Raw genomic sequence first — 20,060 nt, 5'->3', positions numbered from 1 at the left:
TTTTATGTGGCCCATGGGTGCAAATCAAGTGTGTTAACTAACACAATCATAGCTGAAATGTGTACCAATATGTCAAATTGTCACAGATAAAGAATAATTGAGATTGTGCATTGGCCCGCCGAGGGGAGCCGTAACACCAAAGTGGCCAACGACAAACAATGAACACCCAGACACCCCAGCCTGAGAGGATTGTAATACTGGAACACCAATGCAGTTTTTAGCCTGTTTTGTGGATTTTGCAATGTTTGTTAGCACTGAACATAAATGCGGTATCTAAAGCAAAAACTATGCTCATTTTAAGTGCTTCGTGTGAGAGTAAAACATCAAAAGTCAAAGTCAAAGTCAGCTTTATTGTCAAATATGCTAATATGCATGACATACAGCACAGATGAAATTACTGTCCGCTCGGACCCAGCATGCAAGGCACTTATAATTACTTTAACAAACATAAACATGAAAACGCCAATTTGCCGGGAGAGGGGAGCCGCTGCGTGTTCATCAACAGGGAGTGGCGATAAACAAATTTGAAATTTGTCTTAAAAGTCAAAGCTTATATCCCTGAAGTAGCTTGGATTTAATACTTCAAAAGACTAGCAACCTGCGTCTGGCCAATTATTGGTAAATTTATGGCTATTAAACAAATTGTAGCCTATAAGGTGAAGCAGAGTATTTTTAACAACAGCATGGGGTTGCGTATCGTCTTCTTTGGATACTTTTGTAGTAATTTACTATGAGCAATAATTATTGATATACTTACTTTTAACAGTGAGCGCCATGCTCTTGCTGATATCGGAGCCCACTCCGTTGGAGGCCTGACACAGATAAAAGCCACGATCCTCCTCCAGGACGTGACGGATGAGCAGCGAGCCGTTGTTCATGATCTGTATTCGGCCCGTCAGAGGCACGGGGTGGTACTGCTGTGGGTTCCCAATACCCGCTGAGCCAAAATACAGACGATAGAGAAATGGATACAGGTTAAAACGTTGGGGATCTCCCAACAGTAGAACCATCTCAAAATGGCTTACAGGCGTTATAAGCACAAGGCGATTGACTGCGTGCGCCTTATACACCGATGTGCCTTATTTGTGACTATATGCAACTACTGTCAGCAACCACAGACCCCATTTCCCCCTGAAGAAGAAGTGGATTGTAACCCCAGCCTCAAGCGCCTTATAATGTGGTGTGCCTTATATTTGGAAAACTTTTATATATTAATAAACTTTGATATATTTATATATTATTTTTGGAAAACATTTTTCATTTATTGAAGGAGCACCTTATAGTCCGATGGGCCTTATATATGGAAACAGTTTGAAAATGCAGCATTCATTGGGGGTGCGCCTTATACACCAGAAAATTCAGTTAATTTTATAAAATAATTGCAAGTGTGTCTCACAATTTGGATGTTGGTTGCAAAAGAACATTAGGAAAGTGATTTTCTACCTAGTGCACTTTTGCCGTGCTTCCACATGACTTTCGGAGGTGGGTATCCATCAACGGAACAGTTTAGGATACCCGATTTCCCGTAGATCCCGTCTTGGTTGTTGGGCTGCACCACAAAACGGGGAGGCACTGCGGGAAATAAATGTTGATAATAATTGATTTTAAATAGGACTGGGAGATATGAGGAAAAGGTTTCTTCAACCGTCAGCTGTACTTCTTTGAAGGTGTCAGACCTTTCGCTCCTCATCCGAAAAGCGTTGTCAGCTAACTAAAGTTGTGCTGGTAATTCTAGCCCCATATATATCTTTAAATGACAGAGGTGGCGGTGCCAGACCTCTGCTCTGCTAGGTCCCTGCTCTAAGGTTGGGGGAGCAGTAGACTACTGAAGCCAATCTGATTACCTCTTTTGTTCTTTCTGATTGCCTCATTAGCTCCGGAAGCATTTCACTAGCATGCCTAAGCCTATGTGGTAATGACCAAAGAAGTCTGTTGTAAGCACGGTCTAAATTAAACCTTAGGCGCAACTTCGCTTGGCTGACAAAGTTCTTCGGATGAGGAGCAAAGTGTCCAACACCTTCAAAGAAGTACAGATGATGGCTGAAGAAACCTTTTCCTCGATGGACCACTCCTGTACGACTGAGAGCCTAGACAGACATATTGGGAGATATGGCTTCAATTTATCTCAATATGTCTGCCTGCTTTTCTGGGCAGAGGAGTAATTCTAGTTGGTGGGAGTATCTGGAAATATTGATCCAAACTTTGATGATTATCCTTGACTCCGCTTGTGATTTCTTCCTCACCTGTGACAGTCAGCTGCCTCTCAGTGCTCACGGTGGCGGCATCGTTGCTGGCGATGCAGGTGTAGTTGCCGTTGTGCTTCAGCGACACCTTTGAGATCTGCAGGGAGCTCATGAACTCCTTGGTGTCTATGGTGATGCCTGACGAAGGCACAATCTCCTGGCCATCCTTGCGCCACGTGATGCGGATCGGCATATCTCCGGACGCCACCACGCAAGCGATGTACATCAGCTTGCCGATGGAGGTCGACGGAAAGTCAAATGGTTGGATCAATGGAGGAACTGGGTGGGATGATAGTGATTGAATGCAAGGAGGGGGTTAGAGGTTCAAGGAAGGAAGGAAAGGAAGTAAGGAAGTAAGGAAAGGAAGGAAGGAAGGAAGTAAGGAAGTAAGGAAGGAAGGAAGGAAAAGAAGGAGTGACATGACGTATAATTATGATGGCAGCGCGTGGTGAAAAATGAGTGACGTTGAGACAACACAAGGACGGGCAATAGGGGGAAATACAGGGCAGGAGAGTGACAGGTAATGGGCAAACAGAGTCATGGAAATAAAGGGAAGTAGAGGATCAACCGTTTTGATGGTTGTTTGAATGAGCGGGGTGAATAAAAGGTGAAAACGGAGATTCAAAGTCAGATATGAATAAATGAAAGATGAAGTATAGAGAGACGACGTGAAGGCAGAATACGGGGGAGATGTGTCGATTTGCAGATGTGAGGGCATTGAAGGGACATGGTGTGTGTTTGTTGGGTAAGTGGAAATGACATTGCATGAGAATGAAGCAGAGGAGGGAAAGAGAAGACAAAAAAAATCATCGTTAATAAATTCACCTCAACTAATGTCACCCCCAGCTACTTGCAAGTACAGACGCCCCCCAATTTACAAACATTCGAGTTACGACGTTACAGTACATACAAACGGTACAGTATGTCGAAAAATGTTTGGACAGAGATGCAGTAAGTTAGATTTTGTATCGCCCGCCTTTTTTCGGCCGAGCTCTCTTGCAATTGGTTGTGTACTGCGGTTCAGGCACACACACGCACACAGACACATTCGAGGTTTCAAGGGCTGGATGTTTACACGACGGACACCAAGGCTGACCAATCAACGCCCAGCTATGCTGAAGTGTTGCCAATGACTTCAGGCCACGATCCACCATGCTCGTTTAAGATTGGCTGCGTAGAGTATGTGGGCGGGAACTAAATCCCTCTTCCCAGAAGAGTAGACGCTCCAGGAGTATGCGATGCATAACAAAATGTAATGGCTGCTGGCACGTCATTCATGCAGTAATGACGTGCCAGCAGCTTCAGTAATGGCTTACTGAAGACCCAAGGATATATGTCGTCATACTGCAGTACTGTTTTATACTTCCCCATTCAGTGTGTGATTTAAACATAAATTCCATACACAATATAGCACTGAAGCAACTTAGGATCAAATTCGCCTTATGAACGACCGCTCAGAACATATCTCGTTCGTAAGGTGAGGACCGTCCGTATTCAGAACCATTTTTGCTTGCCTACTTACACCCGCTAGCCAGTGTGCTCCGTGCCCCCCGCCAACCTCTCCACTCCAACACGCCCTGCCCTGATAAAGCCAACTCATAATAGCTGCTCTAATTAGGACCTCATCCACAGGGGGAGAATGGTGTTGCTATGGAAACCGATGGTAATGATTCAGAGTTGGGGAGGGTGGCGGGCGTTGGGGGTTACAGCGGAGACATCTGGGGGATTTAATCTGGACCTCATTAAAATTCATCTAATTAAATCAGAGACATGACGAGCACACATTCACACGTCATTGAAAACCACACGGAGACAAATGCGCTGTTTTTCAACACAGCCGAGAGGGTCCAAACGCACAACAATGCGGATGCTGCGTAGGGCAAAGTGAATAAACACGCAAGGTGACGAGTAGGGTCCAAACATATTCACCACGTATGTAAACACATGTGCTCGGCATGCTCTCGTGCAGATCTTATTCAAAAACATTCGGGCTCCCTTTAATTGCTGAGTGGATGCACAAGTCCACTCCGCCCCTTAATCAGGGGTTATTAAGAAGCAATGCATACATGCTTTGTTCTCTTCCTGCTTTACTCACAACCTTTCTGGTCGACAGTCACATTGTTCATTAATCATATGTTTTTTTCCTTTCATGAGCAAGAAAGTTTATTGAATAGTAGAGAAGCAAAATTAGAAACGTTTTCTAACACTGGAAAACCATCAATACATCCATGTAGCTATCTTCTGAATTGCTTATCCTCAACAATGGTTTGCAGGAGTGCTGGAGCCTTTCCCAGTTGTCAGCCAATCATAGACTGAAATACCTCAGTGGTGCTTTATGACTGATTATGAGTGTAAGTAGTAACTCAAATGATATCTTTTCATTGAATTGAATGGGTATTTCTTCAAAAAATTGTCATGTGATTTAAGTTACAAAATCCGAGTCAACCCTACTGTGCCAAGGCCCTGTTATTTTTAATTTTTCAGAAAATATGATGTCTGGTTTTATGTTTTGTATTGCATAAATAGATTTAAAGATCAATTGATTGAGAGACACACAAGACAGAATCCAACATTTACATTTGACATTCCTGGGCTTGATGGATTATTGAAGGATTTAAACAGATTTACATACAACTATGTGCAGTGCAGTAAAAATATCAATGTTGAATGCTAGTAGATTTTAACTCATTCACGAATTTATTTGGGAATAGAAAATTCGACGTAAAGTGCCATTTCCGATTTTGTTTGGGTTTTGTTTTTTTCATGCTTGGGTGCCGATTAAATGCTGGCCCAAGGTAATGTTTTTCTTTTCCAAAGGGGGGAGCATTGCCCTTTTTTCTATGGTAGTGCTCTGTTCAAGCTTCAGCTGTTAAAGCACTATATAAACCAATATGTATGTATTGCATGGTATTTTGGATAGACACCCTAAATTCAAGTTCATATAACTCCAGGCTCATATAATTTAGGAATTAACTCTTTTCACGATGAAAGAAGAGAGCCTTATGCAGTTTCTAACGCTGTATTGAATGTTTTTGTAGTACTAAAACTCAATATTCTTTGGGTCCTGGAATTTGAATGACAATGACAAAAACCATGGCACTGGAGTGGACACATTTTTGCACATCTGGCAGGGAATGGGTGAAAAAGAAATAATGTGTTGATTTTGTTATATGTCATAACATTTTTGAATAGATGTCTGTGAGAACAATCATGTACTTTTGTCTCAGAACAGAAGGACATGGCTTACCTTTGACTGTGACGTATACAGTCTGCTTGATGAACAGCTGAAGTTGTATGAGCACACTACAAATGTACGCCCCCTCATCCATCCCCTTCTGGACATCTGTAAGCTTCAGGGTACCGTTTTCAAAAACCACCTGCAAATCATTACATAATGGTCAGTCAGAGCCAAACAGCCAAAACTTTCATTTTCGTTTCTAATCGAGTGTATCTATAATAACTTGAGGCAGTACATTTTTTGGGTGACAGGCACTAATGTCAATGAGTCTACTAATTTCACTATTTTTGCTTTTATTGAATTAAATGTGTCTGACTTCACCTGACGATGGTTGTCAGGTAGCAGAAGCCCCTCCTTGTACCAGTTGATGGAGTAATATGGGTACCCGATCACTCGACAGTTTACAAAAGAACTACGTCCTGCCACAGCCGTGATGTTCTTCATCGGTCGTATCCTTGGATTGCCTGATGAACAGACAAGAGAAGACCAAGGAGATAGACATAGAGAAAGAGGGAAATAAAGAGAAGAAAACAACTTCATTAGTTGATAGCGTCTAACCTCGCTGTGGAATTTTTGGAGGGAAGGAGTTCCAGGTGGGTGGGGGTGGTTGGGTTGTGGGTAAGGGAGGCACAAGCAGGACAAGAAGAGAAAGAGAAGTTGGAATAATCTTGACTCAGTCTTGGTGACTCCAGATGATTAAACTAATAGCATTTATTTTAAGCGCTAACATCCAACTTTCAGTTTTCTATCATACTTTTCCTTATTTGTTTGCGGGTAGTAAACAACTATTGACACAAAATCACACTGATGGACAATAAAGATTATTTGATGATATTAGGTGCCAATGTGCAAATATATGTAAACTCCAGTGCCTGGGTTTTTGTCATTTTCACTCAAATTGCAGGATATTGAGTTTCAGGACTACATAAACACTAAATACAGCATTAGACTCTCTTCTTTCATCAGACAAAATTAGTTAATTCCTAAGTTATATGGGTTTGGAGTCATCTGAGCTTGAAATGGGGGCGGCTGTACAAAATCCAATCCAATACATACATATTGATTTATATAGTGCTTTAACAACAGCTGAAGCTGTAATCAAAGAGCTAACAGACAAAATCAAATGCTGTCCCCTCATGGAAGGGAAAAACTTTGTCAGAGGTCTGACCAGTGCTTTATCGGCACCCACTGCAAGAAAAACCAATACCCGAACAAAATCAGGAATGGCGCTTCACATCACACGTTTCAATTCCTGAATAAATTCGGGAATGACAGCGAATGAGTTAACTGTACTATACCAGCCTGAATTGAGGCATAACTTATCGGTCTGCCAATTATCGTGCCGATAAAGCGCTGGTCAGATCTCTATGTGTGCAATGTTTTCCCTTCCACGGGAGGGAAGCATTTGCCTTTTGTCCATGTTAGCGCTTTGTTACAGTTTCAGAGGTGTATAAAGAGGTTGGGAATCAGTGCCCGAAAAGTACATGAAGCAAACGTCACTCAAAGCTTGTTGTGGTCGAGATTTGAATTCCATGTACTTGGATCAAATTACAAATGCACTGAGAGCTATGGCCGGGATATGGTTTTGACCTAATATATTAGCTATGGCCAATAATTCCAACAATGAGACAAAGATAAACAGACTACAACAAACCAGAGAGAGAGAGAGAGAGAAATGGGTTTCAGTAGAGGACAACCTCTCAATCATCCTTCACCTGTTGGTTGACCTTTCCTTCTTCCATTTCGTCTTAGTTACATGTGTGTATTTGCCTTTCTTCCCACCTCTCTTATACCCCACCCCACCCGGCCTCGCCCCCAGCTAACTCTTTCCCCTCTATTTCTCAGTGTGTGCCGAGCTTTGGAGTTGCAGCTTTGACGAGCTAAAGATGTATTATTCAGCAGCACCGTCTCGCGAGCGCCACAGCACAGACGCACTCTCGGAAAAAAACACACATCGATATACAGTATATCCACGTGTATTCTCGACAATTACTACAGTTGTTGGGCCCCTGACTGGGATAAGTTGAGTGAATCCCATTTCTCTGAGTGGATAAGTAGTACTCTTCTTTTCGGTAGGTCCATGCCATGTGTCTGTCAGATTTTTGTTGCTCGTGGTGCTGAAGTGCTCTGGAAATGCTACACTTTGTCACTGCAGTGATTATTATGGCACGTCACTTTGAATAAATCTCTCCTGTCATAACAGAGCATTTCACAATAGAATGGAGAAAAGCACGGGTGGGAAAGAGAGTACAGCAGATCGAGAGCGAGACGTGTAGACGACGTCGTAGACGTGTCCATCAGGGTCAGTCATCATCTTGACAGGACCGGTCCCTGTCACCAGGATTTATCATCACTGGATCCACACACTCCTCACATCCTGTCCATCTACTTTGCTACACTCCACCCATCTTAGAATAATAATGATTTTTTACCGATTTACGATTTCCTCACGGGGGATATTATGAATTTGGGGAAGCCACTAGAATGTTTAATCCTCTCCACATACAGTAAAGTCTCGTTATATCGATATTCTCGGGAGTCGGAAAAAACATCGATATAACCGGACTATCGATATATACGATCATGCGGCATGTAAATTTTCTCCTTGCGTTCATAGAAATAGTATCATAATAAGCAGTATTATCGATATAACCGATATCGATATAACGAGACTTTACTGTATTACATATAGAGTGCACAACAAATTAATGAATAACTAGTTTTCAAATTTGCAGTAAATAACGATGACTGTTATTGTGGTTTTTGTCCCTCTGTCATATGTTTAATTCTCGAATACATTTGTGAATGGCAGTGAATGAGTTAATTTGCCGAATAAAACAAAGTGGTGGACCAAATTAGGCCCCTGTGCCTTGACTTTTGACACTTTTGCACGAAAGCATGGTAATCACAAGTTGAACCAATGGTTTAATCTTCTAGGAACAAACTTGAAGAAGTAACATTTTAGTAATTAAAAGATTACTTGAGACAAGAGGAACAGTGAGAAAACACATAGGGTAAAGAGAGAGGGTAAAGAAGTTGTAGGGTCGAGGACATGGTATGGGTCGGGGAGATGGAAGGGTTAAGGCTGTGTAAAGCCTTGAGTATGACTGATATTGAAAAGTAGACAGGCACCTCTTACGTTTATGCGCGCTTGGTACTCGGCGCTACCGGCCGAGTTTCGTGCGGCGCACCGATACAATCCTCCGTCGCGAATCTGGGGGTTGCTGACGTTGACGTAGCTCACGGTGTTCCCGTCGGAGTGCGTGTACTGACTGGCTCGCACTCGGGACAGGTCTCGGGCCACCGGTTCGTCATCCAGGGTCCAGGTGATAGTCGGCGGAGGCGCTCCTTTGGCGGTGCACATCAGGGAAAACGGCTCACCAGGGACTACCACCTTCTCGCTGAAGGAGGCCACAATACGTGGGGTGCCATCTGAGGGAAATCGATGGATACATCACTCACCCCAAACTATCAAAATAAAAGTCTTGCGACATGCGTCTTTTTCTCAAAATCTGCATGCATCTATGCTCTGGATGAATCTCACCTTCCAGCAGAATAATGGAGAAATCTTGGGCCGTCTGCGCCTTGCGCGTGGCAAAGCACTGGTAGGCTCCGGAGTGCCTTTTCTGCGCCGCCGAAATGAACAACGTCTCATTGTGACCTCCTTGGATGGAGAAGTGCTGGTCAGGTAGGACGGGTTCTGTGTTCCGGTACCATGACACGGTATAGTGAGGAGAACCCTGGACTGCGCAAGACAGGATGACTGTGCTGCTGATGCCCGTCTTGAGGTTCTTTGGGGACAAGGTAACCCGTAGTGGCTCTAATGATAGATGATGCATGAAGAGTAAGAGAAAGAATATTCAGATTTGTTCTTTTTTTCTTTCTGAGATATAGAATGAATAAAACAAGTTATTTACGGCTCCCTGCAAGTTTTCAGCAATCAGTATGTTTTAAATTATTTAGTCCTTCAGCATTTAACTTCACAAAAAAAGACAAATCTTTGCTAGAATACAATTGATTTAGGTTGGTGTTTGTCTGTCTTGGATTCAAATGTGTAGAAAAAAGGTATTTAAAAAAAACGGCCCTCAAAAAAAATCTGCAGATTTTTGCTGGTTTTAAAATAGGTAATAGCAGCCGGTAGTGGAGTCACTCACGCACTCAACAAACCATTCGATGAATAATAGGAATGTTACAAAAACATAAAAGTGGAGCAAATTTGAAATTGTGTTATTTTATTTTATTTTATTTTATTTTATTTGTTTGATTTTTGTTTATTTATTTTATTTTATTTTAATTAATTAATATTTCGCCTTTTCAGTCACGGTATGTGGAATTATTGGACTGCGTAACTGTCAATCATTATACAAAGCTTTGTGATTGGTCACCAAGAAAGGGATTCAAATGTGCAAAGTGGATAAGTGAGGATCCTTTAAATTTCTCTGTTAGTACTACCCACCTATGATGTTCAGGTGACCTGTCACCTCCTTGGAGCCGAAGCTGTTGGTGACCTCACAGATGTAGTTACCGCTGTCTTCCAACCTCAAGTCTGAAATGGTGAGGCCCGTGGTGCGGCGTGTCCAGCGGGAGTCTGCCGGGAGTGGTCGTCCATCCTTTAACCATCTGATTGTGGGGTTTGGGTACCCGGATGCAATGCAGGGCAATTCCACACTTTGTCCGACCTTCACCTCACCGGACTGGAAACTGTCCAGCACTGACGGGGTGGACTCCGTAGGGTCTGAAGGGGTGACGCAGAAGGGGAATGAATACAAGGCGCTCGTTTTTTTGATTGGTCACGAGATGTGCCTGCCGAAAAATGACATACCCATAACGGAGAGCCTGGCTCCATTGCTCTGCCGAGTTTCACCACTGTACTTGTGCTTTGTGATACAGCGATAGGTGGACAGAGCGTCTTCCTTCTGCACCGCTGAAATATACAGAGCTCCAAATGACGTCAAGAAGAAACGGTTACCTGTGGTAGACAAGAAAAAGGAGAGGTTGTGGTCAGAAAAATACTTTAACTCATTCACTGTCAGACATGTGCAAAAAATGTGTCTACTGCAGTGCCAGGGCTTTTGTAATTGTCACTTGAATTCCAGGACCCACAGAATATTGTGTTTTAGGACTACTTAAACATTCAATGCAACGTAGGAAACCTTAGAAATCTCTTCTTTCAACAGAAAAAAATAGTTAATTCCTAAATTATATGGGTCTGCAGTTATATGAGCTTGAAATTAGGGCGGCTGTCCAAAACACAATGCAATATTGGTTCATGTAGCGTTTTAACAACAGCTGAAGCTGGAACAAAGCGCTAACATGGAAAAAGGAAAATGCTGCCCCCCTTGTGGAAGGAAAAAAAACATTGCCAGAGATCTGGTCAGCACTTTATCGGAACCCAAGCAAGAAAAAAACAAAACCCGAACTAATTCGATAATGGCATATTTTCAATTCCCGAATAAATTCGGGAATAGCAGTCAATTAGTTCATTTTTTCACGGGTTAACCGGGTTCACAAAATCTAAATTAAGACTTTTTCCCAGTACGTCCTTACATTAGGTCAATGCACAAAGGCACCACGCTAATACGTATATATATGTAAATAACAATAACAATAACAATAACAATAACAATAACAATAATAATACATTTCATTTACAAGCGCCTTTCAAAACTGTCAAGGTCACTTTACAGTCACAGGATACGTTTTTTCTGTGGGTGAGCAGTGACAGCCACACGCGCCAGCGTTCACCTAACCTGGAAGTCACTAAAATAGATAGAAAGCTAGCTAGCTACATAGCTAATATATAGATAATATATAGCAAGCTAGATAGATAGCCATATAGCTAATAGGTAGCTAGCTAGATCTAATGCTGCTCTAAAAAGAGCTGACTACCCCAACCCACCCTTCCTTCGGTATGTCCATGTTTTTATTTTCAAGAATATGACCCCAACACTATGGAAACTTTCAGAAAAAATACAAAAGGATCTGAGCGCTAGCAGGCCATCCCTAAGGTACAACAACATAAAACTAAGACCTCAAAAGTGTTCCTCCAGATGAATGAACAGAACATTGCCCGAACACACTCCAAAATTATCAACGGACTAAAGATTTCAGATCACGGCCAATTTACTTTTTACCTTATTAATTATGATGTAAATATATTTGCATACTATCCATATTTATTAAGAAGAGGAAGAATATACGCCACACCAGACTTTTATTTTTAAGTACAGACAACTGATAATAATGAGAGGTAATACGAGCGCTCACATGGGAGTGGCATTGCTGTGAGGTGGATGACTCACATCCTCACTATGGCAACGCTCTAGCTGCCCACCACCATTTGCTCTCAATGAGACACACTAATTAATTGCATGATATATGTTACTCGCTTTTTACATCAGAAAAAAAGGAAAGGAAAAGGAAAAACAACTTTTTGCATGAGTGAAGGATACTTAACTCTGGTTCTTGGGGGATTTTTAATCCTAACATCTCCTTTGTAAGACTCTATAAACTAATAAGACACACTGATTTCAAAAGAAACAACGGAAGCAAAAAGAAATAATGTAAAAGAGCCGACCACAGCACTTAGCTGAACACATGAGAGCTTTTAAGATCTCTCATCCATCCAGAGAGATATGCACCGCAAAGAAAGATAAATGAGCAATAGATGTAAAAGAGACCAGGGAAGTGTTAATAATTGATGTTTGTGTGTGTGTGTGTGTGTGTGTGTGTGTGTGTGTGTGTGTGTGTGTGTGTGTGTGTGTGTGTGTGTGTGTGTGTGTGTGTGTGTATATGTGCTCTTGTTTATATGTAGTTATGGGGACAAAAACCTGTTTACACAGTCACGTCCTGGGGACCATTTGACGTATGGGGACAAAAAACTTGGTCCCCATAAAGAAAACATAAAAAAAACGTTTCAGAAAGGGTGGTTCCCAGAAGTGATGATCCGAAAAGTGGTCCCCAGAAAGCATAAAAACGCGCATGTGTGTGTGCATGTGCATGCTCTCGTTTTTGCTACCCGGCCCTCGCGCACCTCGTCCCCACGATGCATTAAAAACGTGAATGTGTGTGTGTGTGTGTGTGTGTGTGTGTTTAAGAAGGCTGAGAGTGTGGTGCACGGCCCAGAGATCATCATACGAGTAAAAGTGATTCCTCCACATCTTGGTCTGATCTCCCCGTGCAAAAATTACCTAGTGGGAGATGCAATCAATTCCCGTCTAGTCTGCCAACGCCTCCAGGATTGTTATTGTTGTTGTTGAATGCATATTTACAAGCCTATGCGTCAGAGATTGCTTTCCTCTAATTATTTTTTCCTCGGGAAAGGCGGTGGTGGAAGGGGGCTTAAGAAAGGAGCGCTCAGTGCAGAGCGCCGATGGGTATGTGGAACTGTCGCGGCTTGGAATTGAAGTGGATTTACGTGGGACAGGAGATGTGAGACAATAATAGTAATAATAATAATAGTAACAACAACAACAATAATAATAATAATAATAATAATAATAATAATAATAATAAGAAGAAGAAGAAGAAGAAGAAGAAGAAGAAGAAGAAGAAGAAGAAGAAGAAGAATCCATTTTATTTATCAGCTTTAAAAGCTCTCAAGGACACATTACAATCACAAAAAAGGACATAAATAAACTAAAAGATTACATTAGAAATAATAAGAAGAGATAAAACTACATAAAGAATGCTATTTTAAATAGGTGGGTATTTCGTCAATCCATTGTGAGGCAAATCAAGGCTAATCTAATCTAATCTAATCTAATCAAATCCAGTTTGCAGGGTCATCCCTCCATGCCCTAAAATCCTCCTTATTTCCTGACCCGTACCGTCTACTCAGGGGTGTAGTGGGAGTGGTACGCAGGGGTACGCCATTCACCCACTCCTCCCAACACCACATTACATTTTTATTTCGGTCGACTTTTAACTATAGTTACTGTTTTTTTTGGGGTTTTTTTCAAGGCAGTGTTGTCTTCAGGTTATTGAAATGTTTGTTGATCATTGTTCTAATGAGAGTTATGCTTAATAATGTTGTCCTGTGATTATTTTGGAGTAGTTAAACATTAAACTTAATTTTAGTTCAACTGGTGTGGTAGCCTATGATTGATGTTCGCTATGTATACATAAAACATCCCAGAATCGCATACACCCACTTAAAAAATCCCCACTACACCACTGCTCATCCACTCGTCATTTTTTTCATCTTTTCTTCAATATATCTCTTCAATTGTCCTCTTTGTTCTCAACCGCTTCCAATGGCTGCCTTTTCCCCCCTTTTCATTTGTTCTTTCGTCGGAGAGTATGCAAGTAATGGAGTTTGAGTTCAGCTGATTGGCCCGAGGTAGTGAGTCAAGACGAGGGCAGGGAAAATCCCCCGCTGGATGTTTGTGCGTCTTTATGTACTGTATGCGCAAACACACATGCAAATACTGAGATGGAAAGGCAAGGGAGGAGACTAAAGAAAGAAAAAATAGATTGGGGAGCCCTGAAGCATTGACATGTCTCTCTTCAAGTTCCCAGTGAGACAGAGAAACCTTTTTTCGATAAAATAAGCAAGGTGAGATGAATGATATGGAAAGAAGAGAAAAAATGGTGGGAGAGAAAAGGTGATGCTAAATATAGATGACTATATCTGCCATTTTCAGAGTCACTGCCAAGATGAGGGAGCGACGGGAGGTGGAATTCGTAAATGTTCGCGGGAATGAAAGGACACGATGAATATTGTCAGCACACTTGCCGCAGCCGAGGAAATGTAGAGGAAAAGAGAGATTTATTTTTGGATACAAACTAGTCAAGGGACAGAAGACCAAAATAGATGAAACGGCGTGTGAAGGTGGGCAAGGGAAGCAAGGGAAAAAAGGGAGAGGAAATGGCGTAAATTGCCATGCAAATGAAGGCGGCGCTGCAGCAATGCTAACGAACAGCAATTCACACTGTTGGACTCATCACTTATTTATGCTCGAAGGCCCCCAAGCCACTCCCTTCCTGCTGCTTTCCTTCATCACAATCCCCCCCCCCCCCCCTTGCTTTTACCCATATCCCTGCTTTCGTCAGGATCGCGTTTCCCCCTCTTCTACCGTTCGCTCGCTGTTGCTAGGGCCCACGCGCTCACATGACAACAGCTGGGTAGGGGGCACTGCGGTGTGCCAATGTGGGTATCGTGTTCACGGCGATGCGGTGTGTGCGACAGAGTACCCTTCATCAGTGGTACAAACAGAATTTAAATAATGGCGACGGGCATCGAAGTCGAGGAGAGAAAATGCTGAATCCCTCGATAATTGATTAGTAGGCCCAGATTGGAGATCACACAAGGGCTTTAAAGCATTCTCTGCCTTGGCTATTAATATAAAAAATATTTGCATGCCAAGTTTAAAATTTTCAAGGGTGCACGGACGACGAGTCGAGGTCAAAAATGCGTAGTCACGTTTTTCTGAACAGTCAGGGGTGTCAATAGGACTGTATATCAACTCATTCACTGCCAGACGTGCAAAAATGTGTCCACTCCAGTGCCGGGGTTTTTGTCATTGTCACTTGAATTCCAGGAACCAAAGAATATTAAGTTTGAGGACGACATAAACATTCAATGCAGCGTAAGAAACCTTAGACCCTCTTCTTTCATTAGAAAAAAACAGTTAATTCCTAAATTTTATGAGTCTGGAGGTATATGAGCTTGAAATGAGGGCGACTGTCCAAAATACAATGCAAATAAAATACAAAATTAAAGCGCTATATACACCAATATGTATGTATTATACATATTGGTGTTTATAGCGCTTTAACAACAGCTAAAGCTGGAACAAAGTGCTAATATGGAAAAAAAGGAAATGCTTCCCCATTCTGTAAAGTGACATTGCCAGGGGCCATGGCCAGCGCTTTTTAAAACCGGAATGAATTTGGGAATGGCGCTCTATGTAGTATTTTCAATACCTGAATAAATTCGTGAATAGCAGTGAATGAGTTAATGTTGGCCATGATGTTAACTCATTCGCTGCCATTCCTGAATTTATTCGGGAATTGAAAAGCATGACGTGGAGCGCCATTCCCGAATTTGTTCAGGTTTTGTTTTATCTTGCGGGAGGGTGCGAATCAATCTGCAGTCACATATCTGGCGATGTTTTTCCCTCCCAAAAGGCGGCGGCATTTGCCTTTTGTACAGCCACCTCCATTTCCATTACAGATAACTCTAGAGCCAAATAAAATCGACAAACTTCTTTTCTGATGAAAGAAGAGAGTCTAAGGTTTCTTACGCTGCATTGAATGTTTATGTAGTACTAAAACTCAATATGGTGTGGATCCTGCAATTTGAACAAAAACCCTGGCACTGGAGTGGACACATTTTTTAACAGTCTGGCAGTGAATGAGTTAATAGCTGACGAGCTAGGTTTTAGTTTTTACTTTATTTTATTGTGTTTACTTATTTATTTTTGGCACTGCTTGTCAGGACTAGTATGTGATAAAATAGCCTCTCCGCTAAAAGTCAAAGTCAAAGTCAAAGTCAGCTTTATTGTCAAATATGCTAATATGCATGACATACAGCACAGATGAAATTACTGTCCTCTCGAACCCAGCATGCAAGGTACTCATAATTACTTAACAAACATAAACATGAAAACGCCAATTTGCCGGGAGAGGGAAGCATCCACAGAACAGAGTACAAATGTTGCATTGACACTTATTGTTTTTCTTATTTGGGGGCTTTTCTTGTGATGGTTTGCAGCCCTCCATAGGCTACTGAAATCTTTTCAAAACACACCAGGCGCAGCCTTTAAATCTGATTGTACTCTAACCTCCAAGAAATAGCGCACAACAAGGAGACTCTCGGGGAAGTATTGTAATAAGTGAATTACAGTGGGACCTCGGTTTACGAATACCTTGCCTTACAAAATGTTCGGTTTATGAATGTTAAATTTATGAAAATTAAACCTTGGATTAAGCACTACTTTTCGGGATACACACGGAGCGCCGCCCCACCACGGCTGGCGGAGTAATCTTCGGCAGAAGAACACCAAAGCACATGTCCGAACAGCACCCCAGCCGGCCGGCCGTTCCACACCCCCTTTCTGTGAGTGCACACGTTGATCGTCTCCAAAGATTTTTTTACAGATACTTTTGCTTTTATGGGACCGAAAAAGACGACCCCACAGGCTCGTGTTCAGCCGAAGAAGACACAAAACAAAATTACAGTCGAGGAGAAGAAGGAGATCATTGAAAAACACGAACGAGGTGTGTGTTTGTCTGATTTAGCAGCCCAGTACGGATATGCTAAGTCCACCATTGCTACTATCCTTCGCAACAGAGAAGCTATTAAAGGTGCATGTGTTGCACGGCAAATTCACTCTGATATCGTCATGCGGCAACCTGGAAGTTCGCCGTTTATTGATGATTTTAAAGCAAGCAACGGATCATTACTCGCCATGGTGAGACAGCCAGTTCTGACAGTAAAGCTGCCGAAGCCTACACGGGATCATTCCTCGAAATGGTGAAAGAAGAATGCTACGTACCTCAGCAAGTATTTAATGCAGATGAGACCGGCCTTTTTTGGAAAAAGATGCCTAACCGGACTTTCATGACACAGGAAGAGAAGTCTGAACCCCATTCCATCAAGCAATCAACGACCATCACAAATGTAAATAAAATGACTTTCTTATACAGAGCACTTGTGCAGTGTATTTTTTTTTTCATTACAATACGATAGCACATTTATTATACATAGAATAATGTATATTGTTTGTAGTTTCAAGACTTATTTAGTTGAAAATTATATTTTATGGAGACCTGGGAACGGATTTCCTATGGGAAATTAATTTTGGGGATACACACTCTTCGCCTTACACACTCTGTCTGGGAACCAATTAAGTTCGTAAACCAAGGCCCCACTGTATATATATTTCATTCATGAATTTTGTACCCACAATAATCAATTGGCATCACTAAAAACAATAATTAACAACAACAACAACAATAATCCGCAACATTGACTCCCTTACTACTTTCAAATCTCACCTGAAAACCCACCTGTTTAAACTTGCTTTCATGGTCTAATTTATTATGCTGTTTTATTATTTATTGTTTTATGCATGATTTTACTGTTTTGTGTGTTGTCTTTGTTGTAAAGTGTCCTTGAGTGTTCAGAAAGGCGCTTGTAAATTAAATGTATTATTATTATTTTATTAATTATTAATTTGTTCATTTGAGCAAAACTTCTTACACCGATGCTAACACCTTTACACTGGCTTCCAGTCAGATGTAGAATATAAAAAGATACTTCCGTCCCCCTTGACTTTGAATATCTTTCGATGTTTGTTTGTAATTTCTGTTTCACTCTTATTTGTGTGAAGCTCATTGAGTTCCTGAGCATATAAAACAAGCTACATAAATAAAACTGCCTTGCCTTGTCTGACTGAGACTAATCAGTGTTTAGTTTCCAGTATTTGTGAGGGGAAAAATAAAACAAAACAGAGCTTCCGAGTTGAGGCAACTTAATGCCTGCAGATGTTGCGATGTTGTTAACATCGCTAACTCATGAACAAGTTTAAAGGAGAAAAAAAATCGCAGTGACTCACAAAACGCGTAAATAAGTAAAGAGATGCATGAGAAGTGGAGCACTCAACAACACATTCAAGAACGCTGCTGTCATTCAGGACCAGGGCCAGCGACAGTATCGCTTTGTGACTGTGACAAAACATCCATTGACTGTTAGTTCAACTGCTGGAGTTTTAATATTTTGCTTGCAGTTGAAACAGAATGGTAAACTGGCATACTAGCAATCCAGGAAACAGTTTATAATGATGATGTTCCTTTTTTTTAAACACCCCCATTTTTATGGCCTCCTAAGTAACTTTGCTGCTGTGAAATGTACATTTATCCACTGTGAGACTAATTAAAGCTAATCTAATCTAATCTACTCTCAGAAATATTGAGGAGAAATATTTGGCAAAACTCAAACAAACCGAGGATGTCTTGATGGGATTAAAACATATATACACCCAAAGAAGAATCCAAGTGCAAATGTCCCCAATGTGGAACTGTTAATGGTTTCGAATTCAGATTCTGATTCTGAAGTGATGTCTAAAATGTAAATGTGATGTGACAATGGGAATACAAATTGAACTGATTTGGCAGTTATTTATGATAAAGCATTTTGAATTACACTAGGTTTCAAAGTCAAGGCGCGGGGGCCAAATCTGGCCAGTCACATCATTGTATTCGGCCCACGAAAGATAACCAAGCATGTCAAGTGCCATGATGCTTTCTAAAGTCTGTAGCAAAATTTCAAATTGTCGTATGTAAACCACAATAACAGCCATTATTTTTTACCTGAAATTTGAAAATGAGTTATCAATGAATTTGTTGTACGCTCAAAATGTAATATGTGGAGGGCATTAAACGTTTGAATGGATTCCCCCGAGAGGAAACCAGATATACAATGTGGCCCACGGCAAAAAATGAGTTTGACACCCTTGAATTACACAGTTGAACACTATTGATATATAAGTCAATAAATAATAATAATAATAATAATAATAATAATAATAATAATAATAATACATTTCATTTGTAAGCGCCTTTCAAAACTCTCAAGGTCACTTTACAGTCACAGAATAAGTTTTTCTGTGGATGAGCAGCGGCAGCCACACGCGCGAGCGTGTACTCAACTCGGAGGCAACTCAACTAGATAGAAAGCTAGCTAGCTAACTAATGGATATCTAATAGATAGCCAATAGATAGCCAGTGAGCTAAGTAGCTAGCTAGCTAGCTATATACAGTAATTGATAGATAGGTAGATAGATAAATAGTGATTTGCAGTGCAACTTCACTGCATCCTATAGAAAGCTGTTTTGAATATTTTGGTTCATTTGTGTAATGAGTAGCAAATTATTCTTGCTAGGAATGGCAATTCCTCAGTCTGCTTATTCTGTTGAGAACATGTGCTGTTAATTAATCATTACATATCATTACATAATTTCATGTACACAAACCTCATTCAAATAACTTGGGTGACAGTTAGACGCAACATTAAATGAACTTCAACCTTAGTGCAAAGTGTAGTCTAACTCCATGCAGGGGTGGTGTTTTCCATTCTTTTACTTTGTGAGGGTAAATAACCGGCATCTCAAATTTTGTCTACTTTTTGCCATCAAATTGTGAGATGCTTCCAACCCCCCTTGCCTCCCCGCCACCCAACCCCACCCTCTGCCCTTTGCCCTCCACCAATCCAAATTACAAGGCCAGATGAATGAAAATGAACTCCAGTTGTCAAATCAATGGCCGCGCCACCCCCCCCCCCCCCCGAAACCTTTCCGCTGCAACTATAATTTCCTTATTTTGATCTCATCTGTTCTGTCGTAGGGGCGTGAAGCAGTGGCGTGTTTAACAAAGGGAAATTGACACCTCGCGACAACAAGCTCCGAACGTCCTCCCTCATCCTTCCTCCTACTCCTCCCTCATTCTTTCTCTCGCTCTGGTATGAAATGAACACTTGCTCCCATTTCCCCCTCTATTCACATTCAAAGTAGTCTATAATAGACAAGCGCTGCTGGGACAGAAAAAAGCCAGAAGGACGGTGATATTACTGCCAC

The 20,060-nt window shown here is 41.4% G+C and overlaps 1 protein-coding gene across 2 annotated transcripts in view; it reads right to left on the bottom strand.

Annotated features, from left to right (window-relative positions):
• Window positions 1–20,060, bottom strand: part of dscaml1 (DS cell adhesion molecule like 1) — a 112,505-nt gene that overhangs the window by 34,083 nt on the left and 58,362 nt on the right. For both annotated transcript variants that reach the window (XM_089013919.1, XM_089013920.1), the window contains exons 4-12: window positions 10,304–10,450; window positions 9,938–10,216; window positions 9,026–9,301; window positions 8,614–8,913; window positions 5,803–5,945; window positions 5,491–5,620; window positions 2,244–2,522; window positions 1,444–1,572; window positions 758–937 (exon numbers count right to left, since the gene is read on the bottom strand). In XM_089013919.1, the coding sequence (XP_088870045.1) occupies window positions 758–937; window positions 1,444–1,572; window positions 2,244–2,522; window positions 5,491–5,620; window positions 5,803–5,945; window positions 8,614–8,913; window positions 9,026–9,301; window positions 9,938–10,216; window positions 10,304–10,450 (1,863 nt within the window). The remainder of the gene's footprint in view (window positions 1–757; window positions 938–1,443; window positions 1,573–2,243; window positions 2,523–5,490; window positions 5,621–5,802; window positions 5,946–8,613; window positions 8,914–9,025; window positions 9,302–9,937; window positions 10,217–10,303; window positions 10,451–20,060) is intronic.

This window comes from Hippocampus bargibanti, linkage group LG14 (genome assembly GCF_051943395.1).
Source record: "Hippocampus bargibanti isolate YZ-2025 linkage group LG14, ASM5194339v1, whole genome shotgun sequence".
Classification (NCBI taxonomy): Eukaryota; Metazoa; Chordata; class Actinopteri; order Syngnathiformes; family Syngnathidae; genus Hippocampus; species Hippocampus bargibanti.
This window is presented reverse-complemented; position numbering and strand designations above follow the sequence as displayed.